Source organism: Trichechus manatus, unplaced genomic scaffold, assembly GCF_000243295.1.
Source record: "Trichechus manatus latirostris isolate Lorelei unplaced genomic scaffold, TriManLat1.0 scaffold00012, whole genome shotgun sequence".
Lineage (NCBI taxonomy): Eukaryota > Metazoa > Chordata > Mammalia > Sirenia > Trichechidae > Trichechus > Trichechus manatus.
Genome location: NW_004443948.1, coordinates 23,150,254 through 23,163,947, shown reverse-complemented (window position 1 = coordinate 23,163,947; position 13,694 = coordinate 23,150,254). Strand labels below are relative to the sequence as shown.

Genomic DNA, 13,694 nt, shown 5'->3' with positions numbered 1-13,694 from the left:
TATAATATATATAACATACATATAATATCATTTTTCTGTTGGTTGTATGTATATAACATATATAATATGTTTATATATATATATAAAACGATCATAAAAATAATATAAAATATATATGCAGGATAAATGGGAATTGGTTTAGTAGATTAATGGTATAACAAACCAAAAAAAACAAAAAAAAACAAAAAACCCATTGCCACTGAGTGGGTTCTGACTCATAGAGACTCTACACGACAGAGTAGAATTGCTCCATAGGGTTTCCAAGGAGCAGCTGGTGGATTCAAACTGCCAACCTTTTGCATTCTCAAGGCAAAAGTAAAACGATTTGGATTATTTAACCTAAGGGATCAAATAAATTTTGTGGTTGAGGTGATCACATTTTGTGATCAATAATTAAAAACTGAAGAAATCATTCCAAAAGTTATTAACTGTCTTAAATATGCAAAAGTCTAAGATACTTTTTGAAGCTATAAAACATACTCCTCGTTCTTGAAGCATTAATGGTCTAGTATGTGGGATAATTTCACACATACACAGAGAAAACTTTACATGAGGGGGAAAATCAAACTATACTTAAGCACATGACCTAGTACAGGGAACTACTTTTACTTACAGTTGAATGAAGTTAATCTGCATCTAACTTAAACTGAAATTCTCTGCTGCTTACCTATTTTCTCTGTTATAAGTATACATTCTCTGCATCCCTAGACTTTTATTAAAACTCGTAGGTTATGATGCAAACAAAAACAATGCAACAGATACTGGAGTGTGAATAAAATCTGGACCCGGTTTTCTAAATTATGCTTTTGTGCAGCACCTTTTCAAGAACAGAACTCACAATGCTTTTCTAAAGTAATTTAGATATTAATATTCCTGAGTGCCATCATCTCTACAATGTTCAGAGTTTTCTTGAATTTCCTTTCCCTTTTCTAATTAATTCTATGAAATATCAAAAATTTGCACTACTGCAGTGATCTGTGATTACTTGAAGTAACTTCAAGTTTTCTATTACTAATGATAGCATTCACGAGTGTACTCATGAACCAAATGTTAGCTACAAATACAGAGGCCAACACTACATGTCCAGCAGGAAATGGCCATCCGGGTGACTTCGTGGTAGGAATCTAATTCCATCCATGAGAAAATGCTTGCCTTCTCTCTTAATCAAGGATTGAAAAGGAATACATCATAGAATACTTTTCCACAGCCTTTCAGATATGACATTATGCCACTCTTAGTGTAGCTAGGAAATCCTGAATAAATGAAAAATAGAAATTGGAGAAAAGCAGCGGAACTATACTAATCATTCACATCAATTAAATATGTGGAGAAAAAAGGCACAGAAAGATACGCCTAGATCTCTGCATGTGATAGATCTATCTGTCTACTGTCTATCATCTATCTACCTACTATCATCTACCTACTATCTATCTACCATCTATCATCTATCATCTATGTATTTATCTATCTACCTACTATCTATCTAGCTATCTACCTACCTATCTACCCATCTACCCATTGCCTGTCCGCCCGCCTACCTATCTATCTAATCTAAATTTTCTTACAACTTGAACTTTCCTAAAAGAGTAGTTAGATAGGAGTTACGGAGAAATTTATATTTTCTTCTTTCCTTTTATTCCTAGTCTGCTAACCTTTGAAACTTAATGGCATCAATAGGGGAAAAATATTTATTAAAATTAGAAAATATCCTGGTTTTCATTAATGCTTATTTCTTGACCTTTGGTTAAATTACATATTGCATAGGATTATTAAAATTACAAATTCCTTGGTAATATGCAGTCTTTAAATTTACTTAAAATATCCATCCATTAGGTTGATTCAATTACATTATTAGTAAATGAAGGATCAGTTCACATTGCCCTTTATGCAGTTACATATGTTTTACTTTATATGAAACCATATAAAAATTAAGGTGAAAAATTTTGCCATAATATTTCACTTATTATAAAGGATAAATTACATTTTTCCTCATTTCCTTAACTTTAAGAAAAGGCTAGAAATAGGTAGGAAGACAAGGTCACTGCCTGAGGATCAGTGCAGTAGTGGAGTGCACTTTATACCCACTTGCACAAATACCTCTGGCCACTGTCACTCACTGTTGATTTTAATGTTCAAAAAAAGACTAAAAGTGCAATTGCTTTAAAATGATACTACTAGGTGTTTTTCATTCACTCTCAGTTGTTCCTGCTTCCATGACACCAAATTTGAACCAGCAGTTAGCAGCTCATTTTTCACAAATTTACAAAAGATTCAGAAAATAATGGATCATTACACCGTAAAATCACATTTTATAAAAATAACCCACTATTGACTATAAGGAGTCCTAGTGGTGCAGTGGTTAAGCACTCAGCTCTAACCAAAAGTTTAGTAGTTTACACCCACCAGCCGCTCCACAGGAAAAAGACCTGATGATCTGCTTCCTTAGCCTTGGAAACCTTATGGAGCAGGTTCTATTCTTTCTTATACGGTCACTGTAAGTCAGAATCAACTTGACGGCAATGGGTTACTTGCTACATTTTGAGTTTAAAAGTTATTTCCAGGTCTTTCATCCCTATGAACTTTTTTCTGAGTAGTCTTGGATAGCACTTTATTTAACTATGGGCTGAGAATCTGATGGTCATGGATTAAAGCAAGAGGGATGATTTTGATTTTTTATAAAGAACGTACTTGAGATTTGTGTAGAAATGGGCACGTGTGTATGTGTAGTATAATCGGCTAGTAAAAAGAAGTTCAGAACTTTAAGAAACAACGGTCAGACAATTTTGCAAATATCTCTGTTGATCTGCTTTTGAAAGATTTCACATAGCATGTGAAAGTCAAGCAAGGTATGATATGAAAAAAGGCAGTCAGTGATAAAGGGGATAGAAAGTCCTGTTGAAAGGTTACCTGAAGATCTAATAAAGAACAAGTATAAGTATGTATTTAAAATGTTGAAAATATTTGAGAAATATTTAGATTGATGTTTGCTAGAGGAAAAAAGTCAGGTGAGTAGAAATAGAACATTAAGACATGTGGCAAGATTTCTCTTAAATTACCTATCAGACCTACCTGTTAATTTATTTACATCCTCAACCAGTTTTAACTCATTTCCTCCAGGATCAGCAATAACACATCCCTCCTCATGTCCAAGGTGAATCTTCCTCAAAGACCCCAACCACCAACTCTAGTCCTTAACTCAACTTCATAATGTTTCCTATTTAATAGTTGATTCCAGCAACCTAAGTTAATAGCTGCTGTATCTTTTGTACCTTCATTCTTCAATGAACGTATGTGCATATTCATTATTCATCACTGAAATTTGAATTTTACCCAGATTACTCAAGTGATATCATCTTCCCAAGTGACTTCAGTAGCTCATAATTGCCGAATTCAGCAGACATATTTCCGTTCACACCTTACTAGTCACTTGTGCTTGCATTTGATATACTAGAAGCCTGGCATTCACACTAGAAATCTTGCAATTACTCTTAATTCCCCCCACTTCCATGACACTAGTGCAGCACGATGACTTTACTTCAAATGCTTCTTGATTTTATTTCATCTTCCTTTCCTTATCCTTTAATACAGGCCCTAATGATCACTCCCTTGACCTCAATTGATCCCCCCCGTCCCCTGTCTCTATCCTCTGTTATCTTCCTTACTCTTTAGCATCTCCTCTCTTCAATGGTAGCATATCCTGGTCCCATATAAGTCCAGGTTTTTAATGGAGTATCCACAGTTCTCCATGATCTGCCCATACCTGCTTTCCAGCTATATCTCCACCTGATCCCTAAATCAACTGAATCCATTTGATCCCTAAACCAACCGAATAACACCACCATCATTCCCTCCCCCAAAATATTTTATTCCTGTAGCTGTTAAGTTACTGGAATGTTTTGTGTATCTCACACATTTTGTTGTTTTTACAGATGCCGTTCTATCTGCCTGGAATATCTTACCTCCCTCTCTACTGTACTAAATCACTCTTTTCCATCATTGGATTTATCATAAGTATCTAGGAAGTCTCATCTCTTGGACTGCACTAGGTGCTCATCTTAATAAAATAGACTGTGACGGTTTACAAAACTGCATTTATTACATGCTAATGTATTCAGCAGTCCCATAAGTAATTAGTGACTTTTTATTAAAGTTTATTACTTTAAGTTGTTGAGATACAACTGCAAGTACCTTAAGGGAAATGATGTTGTAGTAGATTTACTAGCATTTCTAGCACTTACGTATTGTGAAACATATAGGTGACACTTAGCAAATACTTGTTGAACAAACATGAATAAAATATAGAAGAAACTTCAAAAATCTTCACCTAAAAAGTCAATTTTTGATGAGGTGATACAAATTCCATGATAAATTATCACCGTCAAGGGAAAGTAGGAGAATAAGATGTCTAACGGATACTTGGGGATGTTATTTCAGGAAGTAACTCAAGGTGAGATAGTGTTTAAATTGCTTGTTGAAGTGAGGAAAAAAAAAGCTTCTGGCATTGCATGTGTCAAGTTTTCTGTGATAACAAACAACTTTCAAACATCAGTGCTTTAAAAACTATGTTTTATCTCTCACTCATGTTATGTGTTTGCAGCTATAGGTCAGCTCTGTCTCTGTTCCACAGGTCTTCATCACCGTATCAGAATGAAGGCGAAGTCACTATTTGGTTCACGGTATTTTCAAGGCAGAAAGAAAAAGCAAGAGAGATAGTGGACATGTGCAATGGTTACTGAAGCTTGTTTTCAGCCACGGTATATACTATGTTTGCTTCTATACTATTGGCCAGAGCAACTCATATAATCAGTGGAGTGGAAATCATCATCCTTCCACTGGAATCATCACACACCACATGGCAAAGAAAAGTGATGTATAACCTACTTAAAATAATTTACAGGCACTGAGAAATACAGTAAGAAAATTGTTGTACAGGGACTTCAGAAAGACAGATGTTTAACATTTAGCATTGGTAGTACTACTGAAGGACCAAGTAATGATCTCTTTCAACTAATTGTTAGAACAAAAGAAGATGACGGAATGGTAGGGTGGAAACATGAGGGAAAAGTCTGCCAAAAGCAAGCAAAGGAGAAAGAGCAGAGCTTCTTACAGATCACATACTTGACAAGGAAGCAGAGCATATGAAGAAGCAGTTGACTGGATTATTTGGTTGGGATTTCACTACATCTGGGGAGAAAGACAGATGAAAGAGGTGCAGGATAAAAGGCAAAACTGTAAGGGTAAAAATTAGTAGTAAAAAAAGACAAAGAAGAAAGAAAGAAAGAACTTGGAATATAAGTTGATAGGTGGGACACAGAACAAGACTCAAATTTTATAGCTGACGAAACAATATATTTAAAAGTGTTTTATTATTTTTTATGCAGTTTCAAACTTTTCACTGAAATGTCTTTAAGAAGTTTTTATGAGAGAGAAATAATAACAGGACACTTTTAGAGAGAGTTAATGATTTAAAAGGAGACAGTAAGGAGGGCAAGAATCGATAAGGCTGGAATAGAATGACTTTTCTTGCTGAAGTAAAGACAAAATGTGAAAGAAAAGCATAAATTTCCGGTGGCGTTAGTCAATAGATACCCATGACAGGGTTCGACTGCATCATCCAAGAGGAGAATATATCAATGGTTGATTTTGAGAATATCATCATTTTCTAGAAGACCAGTTCCAGAAAATCTAGAATATGAAGTTTGTGACTGAAAAAGGAAAATGTGACTAACTAGAATTGGAGATAAAGTGATGTTCCAGCAAAGGCGTTCAGATTGGGATCTTAGAGGAAAGTGAAATGTGGGAAAGGATGCTTTGCTCTTGATAGGGTCACCTTGATGCAGACAGAATAGGAGGTTGATTAGATGATTTTTTTGAGTGGTAGAAATGAACACAGTTCAACATTTATCTACTTACAATCCTGAAATAAATAAGTATAACAATACTCATACTCATTGTTGTCAAGTCGGCTCCTATTCAGCAACCCTATAGGATACAGTAGAACTGCCCCATAGGATTTCCAAGGCTGTAATCATTATGGAAGCAGATCATCAAGTCTCTCTCCCACAGAGTAGCTGGTTGGTTCGAATTGCTAACCTTTTGGGTAGCAGCCAAGTGCTTAACCACTGTCCTACCAGAGCTCCTAGTAAAGACTAAATATTCCAATTAGAATGCAGAGCATAACAGACGTGAAGGCTCAAACTTTGTTACCTGGACACCATCTCATATTCAAATAATCCTTCTCTCAAAATGGATGTAATCATAAATTTGTCAACACTCACAGATGATCTAGTACAGAAACAAATTAGGACATGTTATAAATGCATTAATGTATCGCCCAGACAGCATTTCCTTTTTTAGTAACAGACTTGTTAATATTTTAGTAAAACACATGTATAATCACATATGCATACACATAACATATACTAGCAATAGTAAACACTTTCATACTGCTTCCTATAAACTAAGCACTTTTGTAAAGAACTTTACATATGTTAATTTACATTTATGGAGCCCTGGTGGCTCAGTAGTTTGGTTAACTTGGCTGGTAACCAAAAGGTTGGCAGTTCAAATCCACCAACTGCTGTTTGGAAAACCTATGGGACAGTTCTACTCTGTCCTATAGGGTCGCTATGAGTCGGAATCGACTCAACGGCAACTTTTTTTTTTTTTTTGGTTTTAGATTGCTTCCTATAAACTAAGTACTTTTGTAAAGAACTTTACACATACTAATTTATATTTATAATTCCATTTTCATAATAGAATACTGAAGCACAAACACTTTCTATGACCAAATATACTTTTATGCCACTTTAAATTCTCTTGGAGATAAAGAATGGTAGATAGCTAAGTCGTAATTGTCACACTAAATAGTCATTGCAGGTTACCTTTATTTATTATATATAATAGGGACAGAGATAGAGGGAATGATAGATATAGGTATAACCTGTTGCCTTCAAGATGATGTTGACTCACAGTGACCCTACAGGACAGAGTAGAACTGCCCCACAGGGTTTCCAAGGAGCGGCTGGTGGATTCGAACTGCCGACCTTTTGGTTAGCAGCTGAGCTCTTAACCACTGCGCCACCAGGACTCTGATATAGGTATGTTGCTGTTGTTAGGTGCCCTTGAGTCAGTTCTAACTTATAGTGACCCTGTGTACAACAGAATGAAACACTGCCCCGTCCTGCACCACCCTCACAATCATTGTTATGCTTGAGACTATTGTTGAAGCCAGTGTGTCATTCTCTCTCCCAGAGGGGCTTCTTCTTTTTCACTGATGTAGGTATAGATATAGGTTAATAATTGAAACATACCTTTTATGCACCAAGATATTCCTCCTGCATTGATGAATAAATTTTCCACTGACTATGACACCCTTAAAAAAATACTGAACTTTGAACTTCTAAAAAGCATCTGAAAAGTTAGACTCCTTTGAGGGCCTGTGCTTGGGTCTCCCCCATTAATCTGCAAAATTTCTACCAACTTGCCTAGCTTATAGGTCCATACTACCTCTGGTCTATTCCATTTTATTATCCACGAATCCCAATTAATTATAGTCTCAGATAAAGAGGGACATAAAAAAAATAGCAGTGATTTATGATTTCCTTTCACTGTTAGCTGGTATTTGCAGTTAAACTACTTTTGCTACAGAGGAAGACATAACTCTCAGACTTACACACTATTCCCGATGGTGTCTAGTCTATATAAGAAACTAGAGAGATATGTATGGGGTGGGGAGTGGAGTTAATTCTGGGTCAAAAGAGGTAGAAATTAATAAAAAATTGAAAACAAGCATTTGGGTAAGGATATGAAAGAAGACAATAATTCATTTTCCCGTTTCTGCCGCAGCTTATAGGAAATTCTTGGCTAACTCCTTAATTTCAAAAGTATCTATTCTGAAAAGAACAAATAATATTCTGCTTATAGAAGTCTGTCTTTAGAGTCATTGTTATTTTAAAGCAGAAGATAAAATAGTACAAGTGCATTTATATAGGATTCTCCTATTATTTCCATATGGCTGACACTCTGACATCGGCAGAGTGGTTAGGAAAGGGGTGGGAAGTAATGGGAAGCTTTGAAGAATTTTAAGCCTGGAAAGGTTTGGTGGAGAGGAAGTTTGGAGTTGTGGAATTGATAGTAGGGAAACCAAGTTGTAGCAATCAAAGAACAAAAACTATTAGGAAGGGTGGTATTTTCATGCAAGATATTATGAAAGAGAAAATAGGATGTATCTGAGAGATGCTAAAGAGATCTCATGGGCATGTCTTGGTAACATATTAGATGACCTAAATGGAGGCATATAGTATATTTTTACTGTGTCTTCTGGCCTCATAGAATGTCCGGTTAACACAGACAAGAAACATAGCAGGAAAAGCAAGACAAAAAAATACAGTAGGCAATATTGGAGGATATTTTTTGAGTAAAGAGATCTCATCATAACATCATAATTAATTATTGATATTTGTTAATACTTGAAAGGGTAAGCTTATGAATTCAATTATGAAATTTGAGAAAAAACTATAAATATGAGACTAAGTAAAAGTTATGCATGTTCTAAAAGTAAAATCTAATAGTCTATTTTACTGTCATCCATTCAGCGTTCTTTCAACAACTACAAACTGAGCAAAAGGAAACTACTTCTTAGACTCAGGGAAAACGTTACGAGCATGACACGATTACAGAAGCTATGGGTCCTGCCCTTGAGACTGGAATACAATGAAGGAAACACCATTACCAAGGCGGGAAGCCTTCTCCTGGGGTAGAAGCTTGTTAGGGGAGTCTTAAGTGTTGGGAAGTTTACACAGTTGCCCTTTTTTAAAAGAATACTGATAAAATGAAGCAATAAAATATGCATAAGTTATTCATTACTTACCATTAACGATCACAATGATATCACGGAAGTCAATTTCTCCCCGAGCCTCTACTCTCCCTTCACACCTGTATATACCTTCGTCACTCTTACTGATGTTGAGAATCTGCAGATTATTGTTTGCTAGCATAGCGAACCGATCTGAAAAGTAAGCAAAGTGGAGGAAATGATATAAGTAATTGAAGGCAGAGTCCTTGTGTTCTAAATTGCTAAGAGTTAAAATACGGCCCTTGTCTGACACTATCAAACTTTTCATCAACAAACAAATCCAAATTTGAAAGTAAAATGTAATTTCATGACTTCAATTTTCCCACTCCACACTGCCTTGTTACACTTTTTTTTTTTTCTAAAATACATTGGAGAATTTATTTCCACATAAAATGGTTAGGCTATTATTTTCCCCTTGATACTCTGAATGCAGAAATGATACACAAAAGAACAATGCAGACAGATTAGATATTGCAGACATGAAAATGTTTTGGCTGCAAATATGTAGCAACTTGGCTATGTAAAAGGATTAGAAAATTTAGTGAACAACCTTCCACACACAATAATTAAACTAATACTTATGCATACCCTGAGGTGGCAGAAAAATGATTCAATAATATTCAAGTCATATAAAAGACATACGATATGGTTATATCTCAAATTTTATAGAGTTTTTTTTTAACTAAATGCAAGATAATCCATTTTAAAAATGAATAGATTAGACTTCATTAAATTTATTTCAAGATTTCATTTTGTGTGGGTATGTGCACATGCATGCATATCCAAATAAGCAGATACAAAACATTAATTCACTGATTACTTAAAATAAGCTGGCTAGTCACGGTAGCAGCGCATCCTGACATTATTTTCCATAACTTTAGTTTATCTTCATCCTAGTTTTGTTGCAGTATTAAGATCTATTCCCCTCTTATCAAGTTAAGAATGCTTTTATGTCTAGTCCTACTTTGAAACTTGTTGTACAAACAATACTCTAAATTTTATTATATCCATAGATATTATTGAACACTACCTATTTGCTAGGTACTTTAAAAAGCATTTGAGATACATTGGTGAATAAGAAAGGCACAGGTTCCACATCCTTGGAACTTTTGTGCAAGTTGTTGCTGTTGTTGGGGTTGGCTGCCATTTCATCGGCCCCTGATTCATGCTTCAGGTACCTCACCCCTGAGATATCTACAGTCTAGGGATACTTCACGGGCCAGTTCCAACATTTACTGTTCTTCCTCTTATCTGCTCGGTTGCTAAGGAGGCTAGTTCAATCATGGAAGCCACCTGTAAAAACAGAAATGCCTCCTTTGTTCTGGGTCACTGACTAGATGTGTGATGTAGAATCCTGCTTCTGCCTCTGCTGCCAATTGAAATTTGCATGAGTGAGAAATAAACTGGTATGACATTAAGCCACTCCGATGTTGGGGCTAATTTGCCATAGCTTATCCTTAATGCGAGGGGAGAGATTTGGGCTGGAAAAATGAATAATCATCGTACTACACTTTTGTTGTATACCATCGAGTCAATTCAGAGTCATAGCAACCCAATATGACAGAGTAGAACCACCCAATAGGACTTCCTAGGCTGTAATTTTTATGAGAACGGATTGCCAGGTCTCTTCTCCCATGGAGTCACTGGTGGATTCCAACGGCTGACGTTTCGGTTAGCAACTGAGCACTTATCCATTGCACCACCAGACTATGGACTGTCATTAAAAGAAGCGAGCAGGTGGCTACTCGTTGTCTAACAGCTAAATAACTAATAGGAGGTGAAAAGTGCCAGATTCAAAGGCTACTTAAGAAAAGAAAATACTGATTAAAAAGTTATAACCATATGATTTTCAGCCCAGGAGATTTAAACTTGTTTACAATGTTTACAACTCCTTTTGGTTAACCCAAAACAAAATGTTTAAGCATATCTTTTCACCTGATATATTACAGCACAAACATGGAATTTCAAAGGAACAACTGGGAATAAAGGATGGTAATCTGTAAGAAATTCTGAAGTATAATTCATAAAAGGTCCTGGAGTTACTCAGAATTCCTAAAAAAACATAGTTTTTCAAATTCAATGAGAAGATTCCTGTAGCTGGAAATTGGAATGAGAAGCATAAGTAAATGGAAAAATTTTAAAATTAGTGATGTACCTAATCATATTTAGATCATTGTAATGTTGTATTTTTACCTGACTAAAAACATATTATGCTTTAAAATATAATATTTTAATGTTTATAACTTATTAAGAAAAAGAGTAAAGGGAAGCATTATTTTCAGAAAGGTAATACTTGATATAAAAGAGAAAGAATTAGATTTCACAAAATATATTTTTTTGATAGGCATACACCCACTCCTCACTTATTGACATGGTTTTAAGTTCCAAAGACCAAGTCGTTATGTGAAAATCAGTGTTATGTGAAAATAGAAGATGATCAAATTAGATCACAAAATGGAGAATGACTACATCATCACATAACTGCCAAATTGCATCATTACATAACTGTCAAACCAGTAAGAATCATGGCCCAGCCACGCTGACACATAACCTTAACCATCACAGCCAGCGTTACTCTCAGCTCACACCACAGCATACATTACTGCTGGATGTACGTTGTTAATGTGCAAAATAGTCAGATAGTAGATTTTTTACTATTGTCATAAATGTGAATTGTCAGATAATGAGACAGTAGGTAAGTGAGGAGTAGGAGTATATCAGTTTTTCTTCTGATCGCAAAATTTTAGTTTCAAATGGGTATTTTCATATATTATATTTACTATCCATAGGAAAACTGTCAAGGCATTAGGAAGACATTAGTTACCTGCTAAATCTACATACATATAACATTATATATGTTTATATAAAAAAAAACTTTTCCATACGGAAAACAAATTATATTAAAATCCCATGTCATAGTCTAAATGTGTGTGTAAAGCCCGTGGACTGATGTCAACAAACTATCAAACCAAAGGGTATCATTAATAAGTTTTTCCAGAAAATACTTGAAGAAGCGACTGCTTTAATCATTGCACTCTATTTGTCTTTTCCATTAAACTATACCTCCTCAAAAAAACAAACCCAGACTGCCACATCTTTCTTCTGAGGGTTGGAATCACTTTCTTCCGCTGGTGGGTTGAAATTGCTGACCTTTGGTTAGCAAATGCTTAACCACTAACTCCACCGGGGCAGCCTCACTAAACTATAGATACTTAATAACAGTGAACTTACTCATCTCGTTAACTATTGAAACCCCAATATCTAGGACACTAGCTAGCATATACTAAGTAACTATGGATATTATAAAATAAACCCATATTTTCAATATTGCAGTAAGGAATATAAATGAAATCTGAGAATACCCAATATGGTATCTGTTTCATGCTTCTTCAAGTAGGTTATTTCCTTGGTCCTCCTTTGTTTTCAATCTATACTAGCTCAATGGTTGGTCTCAGTTATTCATATTGTTTCAATTACCATCTATTTTTGATGACACATTTTGTTTTCTTCAGCCCAGACTATTCATCTGAGATCTGGAACCAACTAATTAACAGTTTTACAAGATGTACCTATTTAGAAGGGTTGTAAGTATCTCAATTTTAGCATGTCTATATCCACCTGAAATTTCTCATGATATTCTTCAGTTCTGTGAATGCCTGTACATGGAATGATTTTCCTCAGGCAAATTCCATGAGTCACACTTGATTTCTCCATCTCCCTCGGTCTGCATATCCAATCAACCCTATGTCCTATCACTTGTCCCTTTGACATTACTCAGTCTAAGTCTCCACCTCCTCTAGCAATTATTTCATTGACATCCAAACTGTTCTCTCAAAACCTGTAATTTTGTCTTAATTCCCACCCAATTCATTCTCCTCATTGAGGCATTATTATCCTTGTCAAATACACATCAGGTCATGTCACTCTGTTGATTAAAATCCTTCAGGGATCTCCTTCCTGCACAATGTCCAAATTGCTTCACAGAGATTTCAAGGCCATGTTGAATTGGCTAGGTCTTCCTCTCCAGCTTCCTTTCTTATTAGTCCCTTAATGACAATCTTGGATATTTATACATTAATACAAGTATTAGGAGTGCACATATTCACAAGTTCTAGTTATTCTGAACTTATTCCAGTTTTGGAAGCTGCCATCTACGCTATCTTTCACCTCTGGGACCACTGTGAATAGCATTCTCTCTTTCTGAAAAAAAACCCACCACCTTTTACTTGGTTCATTCCTACTCATATTTAAAGTTCAATTTTCCCTCCAGGCAAGTGATTTTGACACCCTCCTCTGCCCTAATTAGTGCTCTTTCTTTATCATCCTCTTTCACTGCATTTATCATAGTCCTCCCTCAGCTTATTTTGTTTTCACTGATTTATCTATTTGTCGTTCCCACTAAACTATAGATATTTAAAGTCAGTGAACTTAATTATCTTGTTGACTACTGAAACCCCAATCTTTAATACACTAGCTAGCGTATACTAAGTATTCAATAAGTGTTAAGTGCATCTTTTACAAGAGAAGTAGATTACATTAAAAAGTTATAAAACTATATGATGGTATCCACGCTTTCTGATGCAGAATGGTGTCAATCAGAGCATTTAGAAAGTTTAAGAGATACCTCTCAAACCTGTCAAGGTTGAGTGGGCATCTGCAAATAGCACGGCCATCAGGACGTCACTAAAAAAAACAATATATTCAATTTTTTAACAAACGAACATCTTTACTCCCTGAATGCTTGGATTCTATAGCGTAAAGATCTTCCAACAAGTAATATGGAAAACCTCTACTTCAAGTATTCTGTAGGAATCTAAATTTTGAAACGTCTGCCACA

At 35.4% G+C, this 13,694-nt stretch overlaps 1 protein-coding gene across 1 annotated transcript in view; it reads right to left on the bottom strand.

Moving 5' to 3' along the window:
• The window catches only part of NCAM2 (neural cell adhesion molecule 2), a 289,809-nt gene that overhangs the window by 214,073 nt on the left and 62,042 nt on the right, over positions 1-13,694 (bottom strand). The window contains exon 5 of the mRNA XM_004371382.1: positions 8,873-9,010. Coding sequence (XP_004371439.1) covers positions 8,873-9,010 — 138 coding nt within the window. The remainder of the gene's footprint in view (positions 1-8,872; positions 9,011-13,694) is intronic.